The 18,429-nt window shown below is 35.5% G+C and overlaps 3 protein-coding genes and 1 long non-coding RNA gene across 5 annotated transcripts; 2 read left to right on the top strand and 2 right to left on the bottom strand.

Annotated features, from left to right (window-relative positions):
* Nucleotides 1–1,559: 1,559 nt before the first annotated feature.
* Nucleotides 1,560–7,868, top strand: SYN3 (Rad21/Rec8-like family protein). 2 transcript variants are annotated; one of them, XM_016794493.2, is made up of 14 exons: nucleotides 1,560–1,885; nucleotides 2,531–2,792; nucleotides 2,876–2,922; nucleotides 3,044–3,093; nucleotides 3,217–3,284; nucleotides 3,380–3,852; nucleotides 3,958–4,048; nucleotides 4,130–4,266; nucleotides 4,356–4,942; nucleotides 6,216–6,255; nucleotides 6,419–6,491; nucleotides 6,614–6,749; nucleotides 7,285–7,394; nucleotides 7,683–7,868. In XM_016794493.2, the coding sequence occupies exons 1-13, from the start codon at nucleotides 1,762–1,764 to the stop codon at nucleotides 7,381–7,383; spliced, it is 2,187 nt and encodes a 728-aa protein (XP_016649979.2). In that variant the 5' UTR covers nucleotides 1,560–1,761; the 3' UTR covers nucleotides 7,384–7,394; nucleotides 7,683–7,868. The 2 variants fall into 2 exon arrangements, with proteins under 2 accessions (XP_016649979.2, XP_088908335.1); XM_089052209.1 differs by having other exon boundaries at nucleotides 7,285–7,430.
* Nucleotides 7,869–10,521: 2,653 nt separating this feature from the next.
* LOC148916614 (acidic endochitinase-like) lies at nucleotides 10,522–11,620 on the bottom strand. The gene has a single exon (XM_089053635.1). The coding sequence runs from the start codon at nucleotides 11,582–11,584 to the stop codon at nucleotides 10,697–10,699; it is 888 nt and encodes a 295-aa protein (XP_088909761.1). The 5' UTR covers nucleotides 11,585–11,620; the 3' UTR covers nucleotides 10,522–10,696.
* A 1,336-nt stretch (nucleotides 11,621–12,956) lies between these two features.
* Nucleotides 12,957–13,537, top strand: LOC148916613 (uncharacterized). The gene is made up of 2 exons (XR_016126955.1): nucleotides 12,957–13,070; nucleotides 13,347–13,537. It is a non-coding gene; the product is annotated as an uncharacterized LOC148916613 (long non-coding RNA).
* A 2,072-nt stretch (nucleotides 13,538–15,609) lies between these two features.
* On the bottom strand, nucleotides 15,610–16,710 carry LOC148916612 (acidic endochitinase-like). Its single transcript, XM_089053622.1, has one exon. It carries the CDS (start codon nucleotides 16,669–16,671, stop codon nucleotides 15,784–15,786), a length of 888 nt encoding a protein of 295 aa, XP_088909748.1. The 5' UTR covers nucleotides 16,672–16,710; the 3' UTR covers nucleotides 15,610–15,783.
* Nucleotides 16,711–18,429: the final 1,719 nt, after the last annotated feature.

Here is an 18,429-nt window from a genome sequence, read left to right as displayed (position 1 = left end):
TTAGGCATTGCTAGCGAAGAGAATGCTCCTTACCAACTCAACCAACACTCATCGGCTATATGAATGGTTTTTCAGTTGACCACTGTTGGCTTGTGGAATTATTTGTAGAGTTCAATGCATTCTGATTGTGCTTGCTGCGGGTAAAATTCTCTTGCATGATTACATCTCTTGCTACGGTATTTGCTTGGAATTTGAACGAAATGAGTGTGTTTTATTATAAATATTTGTTTGGATTTTTTTTATTGTTGGAAATATTAGTTAGGAATTTGAAAAGACAAGAAAATTAGATTTATGAGCTTCTAGAGATCTCTTTAGGCAATTAATGTCTCAAAGATGACATGAGCCGAATAACACAGAGAGCTACAATATGACCTTCTAATTTGATAACTTTGCGTTTTCATTTTTGGTTTGGCTTTTATTTTAAAAGGTGTTGGTTTTGATCTGCTATTTTTTTAATTAGGATTTTAAAGTAGTTTTAGTATTTTTTGTTGTTGTTGAAGCAGATGTACTGTAAAATAGAAACAATTTACAAAAGTACAAAGATAGCAAGAAAACCATCCGAAACCCAATGTGAAAAGCGTGGACAATAATGTAATCATAAAACAGATTTACGGCCTGAATCGAGCAACTCCACCCATTTGCCCTTAGCCATGACAAGGGGGGAGCTAGGACACCACTATTCACACGTGAATAGTGGTTACCCTTGCAAATCGAATTTTGTGTTTCCACCCATTGCCATGGCAAAGGGCATTATTCATTTTTTATTTTTTTCACAACTTTTTACCACAATAATTAATTTGGATAATATTTTCGGATAAGATTTTCGGATAAGATTTTCGGGTTCCTACGTGTCAATACTATTCATATCTCATAATCGATAAAATTTTCAATTTCAAATTTCAGATAAATTAAAAAAAAAGGCTGGTATTTATAGAAAAAATTAATTAATTTTGGGTATTTTTTAAAAAATTTCCAAATTTTTTCAGTATTTTAGTGCAAAAATTGGTTGGATTGGAGGAAAAAACAGATTGAGAGCCTGCATAACGCCACGTGGCAATGAAAAAAATCAACGAGGCATCAGAGCGATCAGAGCGCTACAAGACTTCTTGTTTTGGACCTCAGCAGTTGCCTTGCCAGGTTAGTGGGTCCCACACCTCTCCGGGCTGGGCTCCACTGAACACCTTTTTTTTTCTCCCCACCTCGGGTTGGGCTTACCGCTGGAGAGGCCCTCAAACACACGGAAACAAAAAATAGTTTAGCTCAAAGTTTTTATCTTCAGACTTTAATTACTACCAATTGAAAAACTTGAGAATTTTCTCTGGTGGATATATATAATTTTTTTGTATTGAATTCTCTGGTGGATATTACCCACTTTTTTTTTTTCATTTTTGAAAAGTGAGCAGATTTGTTTTTTGAAAATTTGAGTAGTGGAAACTTCCAAAGTATCTGTCGTTTCGTTTGGAAAAAAGAAAAGAAAAAAGAAGAGAACTCCAAATGGGCAACAGTCGTAAATTCGTAATTCTTATAAACCACAAGGGATATTCCCGTAAAACTCACTCCAAATGGGCGCCATTTTTCGTTTCCCGCGCCCCATTTTCTCCTTCAATCTCCAATAACCCTAAAACATCCGTCTTCTCTCTCTCATAAACCATATCTATACACACAGAAACACTAACGAAGCACTGTTCTTATTGATATATTTATAAGTTTTGCCATTGAAATAGTGTAGAAGAAGAAGAAGAAGAAGACGAAGGTCGAAGGATGTTTTATTCGCAGACGTTCTTGGCTCGGAAGGGCCCACTGGGAACCGTATGGTGTGCGGCGCATCTGCAGAGCAGGTTAAAGAAGTCCCATTACACTTCCACCGACATCCCCTCCACCGTTGGTCCGTACAACCCTTTTGTTTGTTTTGTTTAAAGTTCGGGTTTGTTTTTTTTGGTGTTCTGGGTGTCTCAAAATCTGAATCCAAAGCTACTTTCTTCTGTTAAATTTTGAGACTTTTTTGTGACACCGTCGCAGTGTTTTTTCTTCTTCTTTAATCTGGTATTTTTATTAAGTTTTGATTTGTAAGATGCTAATTTAGATCTTAAATTTACGGAATTCATAATCTTTCTCATACATTATAACCAATCCATTCTAAATTTCGCTGAATTGAACTCCTTTTTCGTTTTGATCACATGGTCAGTCCAGTAAGGATTGCCCCATCAACAGAATCATATACCCATTCAGATTTGCTTGGGTTAAAGTTGGTTATATTTTTGTTTCATTCCCCTTTTCTGATTTCTTAATCAATTTTGGGAATGATATGGGTTTATTGTGGGCTGTGTATACAATTTTAATTGGTCATACTTTTGAATTTGAGGATATCTTTCTCTCATACTCATTTCAGTTAGAATTCTGTGTTCCTTCTCTTAGGCTCTCTCTTCTTGTTCGGTGGGTCTATTGTGCGCAGTTTTTCTCTCAATCGTATAAAAACTTGAATGTTGAAAAAGCAATTGGCTAACAATTTTCATATGAATGCTTATATTAGATCGCATCATGTTTCCGGATGTTCCTATTGCACTGAGAATGTCAGGACACCTTCTAGTAGGTGTTGTTCGGATATACTCGAAGAAAGTCGACTATCTTTACCAGGACTGTAATGTTGTTTTGACTAGCCTAAGAAAGGCCTTTGCTTCTATAGACTTGAATTTGCCAGAGAATGCAAGACAAGCACCGGTTCAATCCATCACTTTGCCTGACACATTTGACCTTGATGCTTTGGATTTGGATACAGACTTGTTCTGTGAGGGGTAATATTCGCAGAAGGCCCTTTTCGTCCATCTTTCTTTTCTGCTTTTAAATGGATGTATGATGCAATGATTTTGTTCCTCAGGGCTCACGATAATCATCTCAGGAGTGAGGAAGACATCACACTAACAGGTTGTAGAAGTGACTTGCTGTTTGGAATTTTCATCTTACTTTTTTGTTTTTTGTTTTTTTTGGTTTTTTTGTTTATGTTCATTTGGTGAAAGTCTTGAAATATTTGAACTTTGTGTTACAGATCAAATTCCTATTGGAACAAACCCTTATGTTGCTATAACTTTTGATGAGGTTGAAGATCTATTCCTTTTCCGTTTTAAAGTATATATATTTTTTGCTCTCCTTTATTTTACTGTTTGAATGTTGAAGTACTGGAATTGCATTGTTACTGACTGAAGCTTGTGTTATTTTTAGGATATTCAGATGTATCTATCACATCCAAAAGAGGTTTTTGGTTCAGATGCTACCCCCATGGATGAGGAGTATGCTTCTTAATGCATTTGAGTTTTTCCATGCATGATTTTAAATCTTTCTTTGAGAAAGCAGTACAGTAATTTTTATGTTTCCATGGTTACAGCATCGTCCATACACCTCCAGCTGAGGGGGTTCCTAGTCCAGGCAATCAGACAGATGAACAAATAAGATTTAGTGATGACTTCACCCTTCCAAACTTTCCAGAAGTTGAGGTTCCACAACATGTTGGTTTTGAAGACCCTGTTCCAACTAACCAGAGAGAAAGTATTGATTTGAGGCATAGAGATGACGGTTCCCCTGAACATGTTCAAGAAATGGAAGTTCTGCGAGATGCTGTTCCTGATTTTAGCTCAGAAATCCTTCCTCCGGTTTCCCCCAGTAACAGGGATGATGTAACTGAACCACACAGATCTGTTGACCCTGAAAGTAGTGAGAAAGACATTCTTTCTCCAATTATGGAGGAAACTATACCTTCTGGTGGGCCATCTCCATTATTTCAGCCAAGTTCAGGACCACCAGCATCTGTTGCTTCTTTGCCAGAGGGTCTACAAAATATTGATACACATGTTTCATTTGGTGTGTAAAGTTACTATTCATCATCTACTATCCTCTTCAGATGTAAACGTCAATATGACTCAACTTTATTTTTACCTTGAGTGTTTCTCTCTTCTGTTGTTGCAGAACTTCAACCAACACCACCTCCTGAGCAGCCAAGAGCAAGACCAAGGAAGAGAAAGCAGTATTTTGATGAGACCCTTGTGTTGTCCAATGAGTATGATTGCACGTATTATTCATCATATGGTCCGTATTTCTTCTGGTATTGGTCACTGAGATAAGGTTGTGAATTTTGCAGGTTTATGAATAAGACAATTCAAGATACTAGTGATTTATTGCGTAAAAGGAGGAATATTCCATGCTCTGCTTTGGGTGTTTGGAAGTTGAACAACAGCTTAAGAAAGGAACAAATATTCTTCCAGCCTTCATTAAGTGGTGAGTTGTCTTTTCCCTTCATTAGTTTTCTCTTGCTGCTTGTCTGCCATTTTAATGACTTTATTTCTAATCTGGGTGTCTGCCTGTAGGTCTGTGTTCAGATCTTTGTAACATTTCCAACAAAGACTATATATCCACAAAATCCCATTTGTTTGAGGAAGCTCTTCCAGACTCTAGGCCTACAAGATCTCCTTCTCCCACAACTGAAGCTTTCTCAGAAGCTAGGGTTGCACAATCTCCTCGTCCTTTTACAACTGAAATCTCCCCAGAGCGTAGGGTTGCACGGTCTCTTCCTGTAACTGAAGCTTCCACAGAGTATAGGGGTGCACAATCTCCTGCTACTCAATGCAACCCAGAAATTGATCAACTCAGACATGTTGAAGAACATGATGGGGAAAATATCTTACCTGAGTTTATACCTTCACCAAGATTCATGCCTTCTCCCAGGAGAGATGACCTTACGCCTGCTCCATCTCCATACTTACGGTCAGCTTCAGTTCCTCCATTGGAAACAAGCACTGGAACACAAATACTGCAGACACCAGACCTACCCTCTTCAATTGGATTTCATGAGTCTGTTTTTGAAACTCCAAGGACAATATTTGAGGAGCAGTTAGGTCCAGAAAACACTGGTCTATCAGATACTCCTGACTTAAGGAATACTGCAGAAGCTGAAGTAAGTTATACCGTATTTGGTCCTATAAGTGCTTTCATATAAATTATATTTGACTTTTACATCTCTTTTTGCTTTTCATTTTACTGTTTTGTGCCTTTTGTGGGAAATTTACAAGCCTTAAGTTCTTGTTTATGCTTGAGTGGGAGGCATTAGATTTAAGATTGCCTTGAGGTAAGGCTTAGGGATACATTATAGAGAACCTAAGGCTTGTGAAACAGCTCACTTTATTGAGCACAACTTACTCTAACAAGCTCTATTATGGTTAACTTTAGCGTGATCTATGTTCATTAAGTGTTTTCTTTGCTCTTTGAAGCCTATATATCCATTTACTTTGAAACATTTAGATGTCTTTCATTTTTTATATGATTATATATGATATAATGCACTTGATAATTTCCATTAAGGATAAAGAATGTTTGTCATGTAACTCTTTTGAGTTAAATTTGAACGTTAAGCGGATTCATATATATTTTTTTGGAGTCAATAAATTGCATGATAGATTTACTAAGGAATTAAATTATATTAGTGTTTTTTTTTTCTTTGAGAAATGGTTTTTGAAGATTAGCAAACCCTTTTTTACCAACTCTCTGAGAGGAAGATGGCAAAGCCAAAATTTTCCTTTACTTTGGGATAATGCATTTTGATACATGTTGAATCATTCAGAGCAAGGTTGGAGAATATCACCTAAAGTCAAACTAAAACTTAGTTTGAAATATAAAACTACGAATGTGTATCACCCAACTCACAACTACAAGACAATTACTAGAACAAGTCTAATATTCTATTTGAATGACTATATCTATTTTATATTCTAGGGGCCGTGGGCCTGTGGAATCCCTAGGCACAATTTGGCTCCGCCTTTGATTAAGAGTCTCACGTATTTAATCTTATTCTTATTTCTATGATAATCCTAACTCCTGAGCCTTGTTCATTTTGACCTTTTCCTCGTGGACTAAAGTTGTAATAATATTGGTCCATGTTTAATTCCTTCCTCAAGTCTTTAAACTTTCTTTATGGTTGTTTTTCGGAAAAATACTGAATTGTATTTACCGCAATATGAGATTTATACTTTCAACCTGCCAGGCATTTTGTTAATATGTAATTTTAACTCTTCTTATCTTTTAGTTTTGAGAATCAACTTATGAGAGACATAGAACTTCATTCTGAAACCCCTCTCCATATGCAATAGATATTAGTGCATTACTACATGTTTTCCTCTGTGAACAGTTTACTCTTAATTAACTCTCGAACTTGTTAAAATGTTTCATTGTAGGATCTTTATTTTCTGGAAGCAGATAGCAGTACACCAGCTGGTAAACTCAGAAACCTTTGCTTGATCAGTGATTTGGATGATTCTGTAATTGTGTATAGTGTTTTTCTTGGCTGCCTGTATGAAAAAAGAGTACACATTCTTTAAGTTCAATTTTTCTAACTTTTGTGTACATTATTTGGATGACATATCTATGCTTGTACCAGGATCTCAAGGGACACAAGGAGTACCAGGATCTCAAGGAACACACGCAGTTGATTCATTGTCTGTTAGAACCAGGTACTTCGCTTTCAATCTTTTCTTTTCTTTCTTTATGTAGGGTTTAGTTAGTCGCTGTATTTCTGTACTCGGTGGCTCATTATCTTTAATTTTCTTAATAATTTTTCCCATTTGGTGCGCAGGGCTGTGGCTCAGTATTTAAAAAGGCAATCTCCTGTCACTTCAACCTCAGAAGACCTATTTGGAGATCTCAGCTTAGACAAAATCTTAGAAGGAAAAACAAGAAAGCTATGTGCCCGAATGTTCTATGAAACTCTGGTAAATTTTTGATACATTTCTGTTAAGTTGTCTTGCTTTGAATCCAAGTGCTTTTTTGGATAGTAAATTGAGAATTTCTCCAAGTTCTGGCATGTATGTATCTTATGGGTACATCATAGAATTTTAAGAGCAAATTATTTGTATACATTTTAGATGAATATGCGCAATTGAGCAAAATGTTTGTATAGGTTTAAATCAACCTAGTTATTGAAAATGATTCAATTATTCAAATTCTATATTTTTTTGTTAAATATCATTTTATCTTTGTGTTTGGGTTTTTCGTTACATATCATTTTATCTCTGATTCTTGTACCTAGTCTCGGTGCTATTAGAAAATGTTTTGCTGCATTTCTATTTTTCTGAAATATGCAACGTATTGGATGCATCTTTCTGTTTTTGTTTGTTTGTTTAATTGGCTTGTCATTTGTTCCTTTTATACTTTCTGAACAAGCATAACTTTTACTGCCTGTTGAAGTAGGTGATGCAGCATTTTTGGTATATTACTAAATGTGAGTTTTCATGGTCAACACATCAGGTTTTGAAAAGTTTCGATCTTGTTGATGTAAAGCAAGAAGTACCTTATGGTGACATTAGTTTGAAATTGACTCAAACCCTATCGAAGGCTCAAATTTAAGATGATCTGAGGTAATTCAGTGTGCTTGGTGGCTTTAATATATTTTGGTAAGAATGAGTCTTTTCACTATCGTATTTTCTGTATGCAATTTGATATGCTGTAGTGCCCGCTTACTCCTTGTGTGAAAGTGAAACCAATTTGTCATTGTTAGTGCGTTGGGTTTTTTTCTTTCTCCATTTCATGTTTTACTTGTGCGTGAACGTTGCGCCAACATGCATATGTTGTACCTTTAGTGTGAATCGTAGTTTGCTTTACCTTTTAGAAATACGGTGCCAAGTTTTACTTTCTGTGGATTGCAGGCGTTGCCAGGTCAAAGCACGAGGAAGGGAATGATGCAGTGTTTGTTTGTAAACAAGTTAAGTTGCAACGGAATTTTTGACCTTGTAGAGAAGTCTAGTAGCCCACATGTGTAACTAGTAGAGGTTGTGGTGTAAATTATTGTACTCATATTGTAATAAAAGGTATTTTCATGCAGGTTTTCTTTTTCTTCGTTTGCCATTTTTTCTCGCTGTAACATAGTTATTCATTGAACTTTTTACCTCTCAATTCATCATACTTTAGTATGCGCCATCCATGTGGTTAAAACCGACAGAAAATGTTACAATAGGACTAATTTACCTCAAAATAGGTACAAGTTCATAGAGTATTTCGGTAAAAAAATCCATAACAATTATACTATAAAATAAATTGAAAAAACTAAATTATATTACGGAGGAAAAACGTTCAGAATTCAATAAACAGAATGATTATTAGAATACGTATAACAATACTCCGGGTTTGTTAGTTTTGGTTTTATGTCTACCTCGTGATGATCGTGACGAGGATACAAGTTGAATACCAAGCCCATGCTTGCAAATAGATACACCCTCAGGGTGGGTAGACGAGAGACAATATTCGAGAGCATACATATCTTGCGGCCTGGGGAAATTCAAGAACTGTAAGAACCACTAGTGGTTCAACTTGGTTGTTGCAGAACAAGTAAAATTTCAGGAGAATACCGATGAGGAAATTCAAGAACAAGGACTACTAGTGGTTCAACTTGAGAATTTATAGTTGGTCTTTGATAAAACAAGAACTGATAAAACAAGGACTAAGGCCATTTCCAGTCATGGGCTATATCCCAAATATTGCCCTAAAATAGTACAAAACTCATCTCTAGTCATGGGGGTAAACAAAATTTTGACTAAAATTGGAGGGCCACATTTGGCCATTTAGGCTATCTCCAGTCATGGGCTATATCCCAAATATAGCCCTAAAATAATGCAAAACTCATCTCCAGCTATGGGCTAAACAAAATTTTGATTAAAATTGGAGGGCCACATTTGGCTCTTTAACCCTCCAACAAGGCTACATGTAACCCAATTTTGGCCTAGGCCAAATTTTTTGTGGCCCCATGCATGTGCTTATGAAGAAGATAAATTATTAAGTGTGGGCAAGAGCACGAATCATCTCATGCAAATGCATATCTAATAGCTAACATTAAAAGTATTGACGTCATTGATGATGTCAGCTGGATATATATATATATATATATATATACAGTCCCCTTCTATTGAGGATCCTCAAATAATTTTATTTGAGGGACGCTCATTAGGGTACCCTACAATTTTTTTCCTAATGATCCAAACCATCTATTTTTTAGGTCTTCATTCATAGATCATCTTTATAAAAAATTAGACAAATCAGAAACCGTTTCGACATCCAATTGTGTCTTACAAAATCAATGAACACGGTACTTCAAGAAAGTACTAAAATTTCAATAATTCAATTGAGTGGTCAAATGATATTGGATTCAAGTGATTTTTTGTAGAGATGATCTTTGAATGAGTATCTACAAAATAGACGGTTTGGATTAGTGAAATACAATCCGGAGTGGGGCCTATAAGGTGTCCTCAAATAAGCTTATTTGAGGATCCCTTAATGGAAGTTCTCTGTATATATATATATATATATATTTATATATAAGCCTTTTTAAATATTTTCAATGCATGTTGTTTAAGAAATTTTTTTAAAAAAAATTAATGGTCATGGTCGTTGAAGGTCAAACCATTGAAACCCATCCATTTTTTTTTAAAAGTGTAGTAACCTTTTTAAATGTTTTCAATTCGTGTTATTTAAGAAAAATTACTAGCCATGACTGTTGGAGCCCGAAAAATTATGTTTTCAATTTTTAAATGTTTAAATGTTTTAAAATGTTTTCAATGTTTAAAATTCATGTTTTAAATGTTTTAAAATGTTTTAAATTCATGTTTTCACACATACTTTTTAAATGGTTTGAATATTTCAATTCATATTATTTAAGAAAAAATTATAAAAAATTCAACACGTGTCAATCAAAAATCATAGCCCGAAAAATTATAAGATTCCTTCAGGATAAGACATGCTATATGGACACAAAATCTTATCAGAAATCTTGTCATATATGGAATACTGTCTCTAAATAGTAGTTTAATTAAATTAAACAATACATAGTTGTGGAATGTATGAGTGTTGTACCATAGTTTTTCTCAAAATAATAAAATATGAAGGACCCTAAAATATAGCTCTGCATGGCTGGAGATGGAAAAATTTAGTCTTGCACTATTCTTTAAAAAATTAATATTTTGGAGGTTTAAATTTTTAGACATGGACTACATTTAGCCCTATGACTGGAGATGGCCTAATATGCTCCCTTCACCTTGCCAACGGGACTGAGGTCCATTGCGATAGGAAATGACGGGCGTGACGTTGTTTTCTCGTCCATACTTCTAGTTATTTCTAAAAATAAAATTGACTAAGAAATATAAAATATAATGTAACACAAAATCAAGTGCTTCTTAAAAAACCGCTTCAAGTGCTTTTGAATCCCATCCAAAGCGCTTTTATAATTTATGCCAAACATCATTTTTAAAAGATAGAAGTGCTTTTACCTATTTGGAAGTGCTTTTAGCAGTTTCAAAAACACTCCCAAACGAGCCTTGTTTGAGCTGTTATAGGTTTACAGGGAGCAAATTGGAGTGCTCACGAACTTAGTCAGAACTCAATCTTCAACTTATTTGGAGCCAGAAATATATCGGATTGACTTTGCTTTGCAAAGAGGCGTGAAAGCATGGAAATACCAAACACCAGCGTAATTTAGTGAACATAAACTATATAAGATAATGATAAATGTATGAGTAATATTTTATTCGATTAAAAACTTAATATAGACAGTATGATGTTTTATTATCGTAAGTGCATGTAATTAACTCTGGCCAGTAGGTTGGGGAAAACCTACTGATGAGTGATGGTAACTTATTTTTGTTTTAGCAGCAGAAAGTGTCTAGACAGAGACCTAGACGCAGCATATAATGGAAGTGCTGTAACCATTGTCATAATATTTGCTCCAAAGCATAACTCCTCCATACTTTGGAGAACTCTTAATATTTGGAAGAATCTGTGACTTGAGAGCATCAGCAGGAATAAATCCACCACTAGGAGCAGCTTCAGGAGCTGCCGGTAGTCCCAAGAACACTTGTTTGGCTTCAGTCGACGTCCATTGGTTCCATGCACTTAAAAGGTTGGCAGCATTGTTGTTTGCAAATTGGCATGGAGGGTTGTTGTAGAATTGAACCCAGACATAGTCAAATAGGCCGGTTTTGATAGCAACGTCTAGGTGAGCATCTGGGAATGGACATTGTGGAGCTGCAGCTAAGTACACCTTACTGCCGCGCCCAGCGAGTGACCTGGCAAGCACATCCCAGAACTGGCCACCACCAGCTTCAATGTCAAAATCAATGCCATCCAAAACCGCGTCACCAAGGGGGCGCGAATTGGCTTGACCGCCTAGGAAGTTATTCCAAAGGTAATCAGCAACTTGCCTTGCATCATCAGCTGAAGAGAGACCGTAATTTCCTACACCGCCTCCAATCGAGAGGAGGACTGTGATGTTCTTGGCTTGGCAAGCTTTGATGTCGGTGCTCAAACCGGTGCAGCCATTGGTACTTGGGTCACAGTGCCCAGCCAGGTTGAGCGCTGGGGTTTGGCCATTGCCAAATTTGTTCAGGAAAGCAATGTTCACAAATTGGTAGTTGCCTGTGTTACAAGTATCTGCCAAGGTGCCTTCATTGCCGTTTTGGCCCCAATAGATGGCAATCCCACCAGCTTGGGACGACTTGCATAAAGAAATGATGATCAAGAGGGACAAAGATAGGGCTGAGGCTTGTGTTTTGCTTAGTGCCATGTTGAATGTCTGTTTGGGTTCTTGTTTTGGTTCAAAATGCTTGCAGAGGGTACATATTTATAGGTGAGTGGAAGGCTTTAGGGAAGAACAGTATGACAGACGTGTCTTGTGGGCAACAAATTGAAACTTAATAAAGTTATGGGGAAAATTTAAACGAAATCTGGGGTCCATGAAGTTTAGTCCAAGTTTCTTTTGACAATTCAAACAATGTTAGGCCATCTCCATGGGCTATATCCCAAATATAGACCTAAAATAGTGCAAAACTCATCTCCAGTCATGGGGTAAACAACATTTTGACTAAAATTGGAGGCCACATTTGGCCTTTAGCCTCAAACTAGGCCACATGTAGCTTTGGCCAAATTTTTTGTGATGCATATGCTTTTGAAGAAGATAAATTATCAAGTGTGGGCAAGAGCACGAATCATCTCGTGCAAATGCATATCTAATAGCCAACATTAAAAGTGCTGACGTCATCGATGATGTCAGCTGGATATATATATATATATATTTATATATAAGCCTTTTTAAATATTTTCAATGCATGTTGTTTAAGAAAAATTTATTAAAAAAAAATAATGGTCATAACCGTTGAAGGTCAAACCATTGAAACCCATCCTTTTTTTTTTAAGTGTAGTCACCTTTTTAAATGTTTTCAATTCGTGTTGTCTAAGAAAAAATTATAAAAAATTACAGGTCATGATTGTTGGGGCCCGAAAAATTATGTTTTCAATTTTTAAATGTTTAAAATGTCTTAAAATGTCTTAAAATGTTTAAAAATATTTTAAAATGTTTTAAAATGTTTAAAATGTTTTCAATTCATATTTTCATACATACTTTTTAAATGGTTTAAATGTTTCAATTCATGTTATTTAAGAAAAAATTATAAAAAATTCAACACGTGTCACTCAAAAATCATAGCCCGAAAAATTGTTAAGATTCCTTCAGGATTAGATGTGCTATGTGGACACAGAATCTTATCAGAAATCTTGTCATATATGGTATATTGTCTCTAAATAGTTGTTTAATTAAATTAAACAATACATAGTTGAGGAATGTATGAGTGTTGTACCATAGTTTTTATCAAAATAATAAAATATGAAGGACCCTAAAATATAGCCCTGCATGGCTGGAGATGGAAAAATTTAGCCCAACACTATTCTTTAAAAAATTAATATTTTGGAGGGCTAAAATTTTAGCCCCGGACTACATTTAGCCCTACATTTAGCCCCGGGCTAAAATCAATGTGTGTTTAATTGGCTTGTCATTTGTTCCTTTTATACTTTCTGAACAAGCAAAACTTTTACTGCCTGTTGAAGTAGGTGATGCAGCATTTTTGGTATATTACTAAATGTGAGTTTTCATGGTCAATACATCAGGTTTTGAAAAGTTTCGATCTTGTTGATGTAAAGCAAGAAGTACCTTATGGTGACATTAGTTTGAAATTGACTCAAACCCTATCGAAGGCTCAAATTTAAGATGATCTGAGGTAATTCAGTGTGCTTGGTGGCTTTAATATATTTTGGTAAGAGTGAGTCTTTTGACAATCGTATTTTCTATATGCAATTTGATATGCTGTAGTGCCCGCTTACTCCTTGTGTGAAAGTGAAACCAATTTGTCATTGTTAGTGCATTGGGTTTTTTTTTCTCCATTTCATGTTTTACTTGTGCGTGAACGTTGCATATGTTGCACATTTAGCGTGAATCGTAATTTGCTTTACCTTTTAGAAATACGGTGCCAAGTTTTGCTTTATGTGGATTGCAGGCATTGCCAGGTCAGTGTCAGTTTGTAAACAAGTTAAGTTGCAAAGGAATTTTTGACCTTGTAGAGAAGTCTAGTAGCCCACATGTGTAACTAGTAGAGGTTGTGGTGTAAATTATTGTACTCATATTGTAATAGAAGGTATTTTCATGCAGGTTTTCTTTTTCTTCGTTTGCCATTTTTTCTCGCTGCAACATAGTTATTCATTGAACTTTTTACCTCTCAATTCATCATGCTTTAGTATGCGCCATCCATGTGGTTAAAACCAACAGAAAATGTTACAATAGGACTAATTTACCTCAAAATAGGTACAAGTTCATAGAGTATTTCGGTAAAAAAATCCATAACAATTACACTATAAAATAAATTGAAACAACTAAATTATATTACGGAGGAAAAACGTTCAGGATTCAATAAACAGAATGATTATTAGAATAAGTATAACAATACTCCGGGTTTGTTAGTTTTGGTTTTATGTCTACCTCGTGATGATCGTGACGAGGCTACAAATTGAATACCAAGCCCATGGTTGCAAATAGATACACCCTCAGGGTGGGTAGACGAGAGACAATATTCGAGAGCATACATATCTTGAGGCCTGGGGAAATTCAAGAACTATAAGAGCCACTAGTGGTTCAACTTGGTTGTTGCAAAACAAGTAAAATTTCAGGAGAATACCTATGAGGAAATTCAAGAACAGGGACTACTAGTGGTTCAACTTGAGAATTTATAGTTGGTCTTTGATAAAACAAGGACTAAGGCCATTTCCAGCCATGTGCTATATCCCAAATATTGCCTTAAAATAGTACAAAACTCATCTCCAGTCATGGGGGTAAACAAAATTTTGACTAAAATTGGAGGGCCACATTTTTCCATTTAGGCCATCTCCAGCCATAGGCTATATCCCAAATATAGCTATAAAATAATGCAAAACTCATCTCCACTATGGGCTAAACAAAATTTTGACTAAAATTGGAGGGCCCCATTTGGCTCTTTAGCCTCCAACAAGGCTACATATAACCCAATTTTGGCCTAGGCCAAATTTTTTGTGGGCCATGCATGTGCTTATGAAGAAGATAAATTATCAAGTGTAAGAGATAATCATCTCATGCAATGCATATCTAATAGCTAACATTAAAAGTACTGACGTAATTGATGATGTCAGCTGGATATATATATATATATATTTATATATAAGCCTTTTTAAATATTTTCAATGCATGTTGTTTAAGAAAAATTTTTAAAAAAAATTAATGGTCATGATCGTTGAAGGTCAAACCATTGAAACCCATCCATTTTTTTTTTTAAAGTGTAGTCACCTTTTTAAATGTTTTCAATTCGTGTTATTTAAGAAAAAATTATAAAAAAATTACTAGCCATGACTGTTGGAGCCCAAAAAATTATGTTTTCAATTTTTAAATGTTTAAATGTTTTAAAATGTTTTCAATGTTTTCAATTCATGTTTTAAATGTTTTAAAATGTTTTAAATTCATGTTTTCACACATACTTTTTAAATGGTTTGAATGTTTCAATTCAGAAATCTTGTCATATATGGAATATTGTCTCTAAATAATAGTTTAATTAAATTAAACAATACATAGTTGTGGAATGTATGAGTGTTGTACCATAGTTTTTCTCAAAATAATAAAATATGAATGACCCTAAAATATAGCTATGCATGGTTGGAGATGGAAAAATTTAGTCTTGCACTATTCTTTAAAAAATTAATATTTCGGAGGGCTAAATTTTTAGCCATGGACTACATTTAGTCCTATGACTGCAGATGGCCTAACATGCTCCCTTCACTTTGCCAATGGGACTGAGGTCCACTGCGATAGGAAATGACGGGCGTGACGTTGTTTTCTTGTCCATACTTCTAGTTATTTATAAAAATAAAATTGACTAAGAAATATAAAATATAATGTAACACAAAATCAAGTGCTTCTTAAAAAACCACTTCAAGTGCTTCTGAATCCCATCCAAAGCGCTTTTACAATTTATGCCAAACATCATTTTTAAAAGATAGAAGTGCTTTTACCTATTTGGAAGTGCTTTAGCAGTTTCAAAAACACTCCCAAACGAGCCTTGTTTGAGCTGTTATAGGTTTACAGGGAGCAAATTGGAGTGCTCACGAACTTAGTCAGAACTCAATCTTCAACTTATTTGGAGCCAGAAATATATCGGATTGACTTTGCTTTGCGAAGAGGCGTGAAAGCATGGAAATACCAAACACCAACGTAATTTAGTGAACATAAACTATATAAGATAATGATAATGGAATGAGTAATATTTTATTCGATTAAAAACTTAATATAGACAGTATGATGTTTTATTATCGTAAGTGCATGTAATTAACTCTGGCCAGTAGGTTGGGGAAAACCTACTGATGAGTGATGGTAACTTATTTTGTTTTAGCAGCAGAAAGTGTCTAGACAGAGACCTAGACGCAGCATATAATGGAAGTGCTGTAACCATTGTCATAATATTTGCTCCAAAGCATAACTCCTCCATACTTTGGAGAACTCTTAATATTTGGAAGAATCTGTGACTTGAGAGCATCAGCAGGAATAAATCCACCACTAGGAGCAGCTTCAGGAGCTGCCGGTAGTCCCAAGAACACTTGTTTGGCTTCAGTCGACGTCCATTGGTTCCATGCACTTAAAAGGTTGGCAGCATTGTTGTTTGCAAATTGGCATGAAGGGTTGTTGTAGAATTGAACCCAGACATAGTCAAATAGGCCGGTTTTGATAGCAACGTCTAGGTGAGCGTCTGGGAATGGACATTGTGGAGCTGCAGCTAAGTAGACCTTACTGCCGCGCCCAGTGAGTGACCTGGCAAGCACATCCCAGAACTGGCCACCACCAGCTTCAATGTCAAAATCAATGCCATCCAAAACCGCGTCACCAAGGGGGCGCGAATTGGCTTGACCGCCTAGGAAGTTATTCCAAAGGTAATCAGCAACTTGCCTTGCATCATCAGCTGAAGAGAGATTGTAATTTCCTACACCGCCTCCAATCGAGAGGAGGACTGTGATGTTCTTGGCTTGGCAAGCTTTGATGTCGGTGCTCAAACCGGTGCAGCCATTGGTACTTGGGTCACAGTGCCCAGCCAGGTTGAGCGCTGGGGTTTGGCCATTGCCAAATTTGTTCAGGAAAGCAATGTTCACAAATTGGTAGTTGCCTGTGTTACAAGTATCTGCCAAGGTGCCTTCATTGCCGTTTTGGCCCCAATAGATGGCAATCCCACCAGCTTGGGACGACTTGCATAAAGAAATGATGATCAAGAGGGACAAAGATAGGGCTGAGGCTTGTGTTTTGCTTAGTGCCATGTTGAATGTGTGTTTGGGTTCTTGTTTTGGTTCAAAATGCTTGCAGAGGGTACATATTTATAAGTGAGTGGAAGGCTTTAGGGAAGAACAGTATGACAGACGTGTCTTGTGGGCAACAAATTGAAACTTATTGAAGTTATGGGGAAAATTTAAACGAAATCTGGGGTCCATGAAGTTTAGTCCGAGTTTCTTTTGACAATTCAAACAATGTTAGGCCATCTCCAGGGCTATATCCCAAATATAGACCTAAAATAGTGCAAAACTCATCTCCAGTCATAAGGTAAACAAAATTTTGACTAAAATTGAGGCTACATTTGCCTTTAGCCTCAAACTCGCCACATGTAGCTTTGCCTAGCCAAATTTTTTGTGGGCCCATGCATATGCTTTTGAAGAAGATAAATTATCAAGTGTGGGTAAGAGCATGAATCATCTCGTGCAAATGCATATCTAATAGCCAACATTAAAAGTGATGACGTCATCGATGATGTCAGCTGGATATATATATATGTATATATAAGCCTTTTTAAATATTTTCAATGCGTGTTGTTTAAGAAATTTTTTTTTTAAAAAAATAATGGTCATGACCGTTGAAGGTCAAACCATTGAAACCCATCCTTTTTTTTTTTTTTAAAGTGTAGTCACCTTTTTAAATATTTTCAATTCGTGTTGTCTAAGAAAAAATTATAAAAAATTACAGTTCATGAATGTTGGGGCCCGAAAAATTATGTTTTCAATTTTTAAATGTTTAAAATGTCTTAAAATGTTTAAAATGTTTTAAAATGTTTAAAATGTTTTAAAATGTTTAAAATGTTTTCAATTCATATTTTCATACATACTTTTTAAATGGTTTAAATGTTTCAATTCATGTTATTTAAGAAAAAATTATAAAAAATTCAACACGTGTCACTCAAAAATCGTAGCCTGAAAAATTGTTAAGATTCCTTCAGGATTAGATGTGCTATGTGGACACAGAATCTTATCAGAAATCTTGTCATATATGGAATATTGTCTCTAAATAGTTGTTTAATTAAATTAAACAATACATAGTTGGGGAATGTATGAGTGTTGTACCATAGTTTTTATCAAAATAAAAAAATATGAAGGACCCTAAAATATAGTCCTGCATGGCTGGAGATGGAAAAATTTAGCCCAACACTATTCTTTAAAATTTTAATATTTTGGAGGGCTAAAATTTTAGCCCTGGACTATATTTAGCCCTACAACTGAGAGATGGTCTCCAAACCATGGTTATATACCAAACATGGCCCTAAAATAATGCAAAACTCATATCCAAATGGGCTAAACAAAATTTTGACTAAAATTGAGGCCACATTTGGCCATTTAGCCTCTAACCAGTTACATGTAGCCCAACTTTGCCTAGCCAAATTTTTTATGCATGTGCTTTTGAAGAAGATAAATTATCAAGTGTGTGCAAGAGCACGAATCATCTCATGCAAATGCATATCTAATAGCCAACATTAAAAGTGCTGACGTCATTAATGATGTCAGCTGGATATATATATTTATATATAAGCCTTTTTAAATATTTTCAATGTGTATTTAATTGGCTTGTCATTTGTTCCTTTTATACTTTCTGAACAAGCAAAACTTTTACTGCCTGTTGAAGTAGGTGATGCAGCATTTTTGGTATATTACTAAATGTGAGTTTTCATGGTCAATACATAAGGTTTTGAAGAGTTTCGACCTTGTTGATGTAAAGCAAGAAGTACCTTATGGTGACATTAGTTTGAAATTGAC

This window comes from Prunus mume, linkage group LG5 (assembly GCF_029339155.1).
Source record: "Prunus mume cultivar Tortuosa linkage group LG5, ASM2933915v1, whole genome shotgun sequence".
In the NCBI taxonomy this organism is placed as follows: Eukaryota; Viridiplantae; Streptophyta; class Magnoliopsida; order Rosales; family Rosaceae; genus Prunus; species Prunus mume.
This window is presented reverse-complemented; position numbering and strand designations above follow the sequence as displayed.

What these genes read in the sequence shown, in the direction of transcription:
- SYN3 (XM_016794493.2), top strand. Translation starts at nt 1,762, where the DNA reads ATGTTTTATTCGCAGACGTTCTTGGCTCGGAAGGGCCCACTGGGAACC. An exon ending in AGATAGCAGTACACCAGCTG is followed by an intron (nt 6,256 to 6,418) that starts GTAAACTCAGAA and finishes TGCTTGTACCAG; the next exon opens with GATCTCAAGGGACACAAGGA. An exon ending in GAATGTTCTATGAAACTCTG is followed by an intron (nt 6,750 to 7,284) that starts GTAAATTTTTGA and finishes TCAACACATCAG; the next exon opens with GTTTTGAAAAGTTTCGATCT.
- LOC148916614 (XM_089053635.1), bottom strand. Translation starts at nt 11,584, where the DNA reads ATGGCACTAAGCAAAACACAAGCCTCAGCCCTATCTTTGTCCCTCTTG.
- LOC148916612 (XM_089053622.1), bottom strand. Translation starts at nt 16,671, where the DNA reads ATGGCACTAAGCAAAACACAAGCCTCAGCCCTATCTTTGTCCCTCTTG.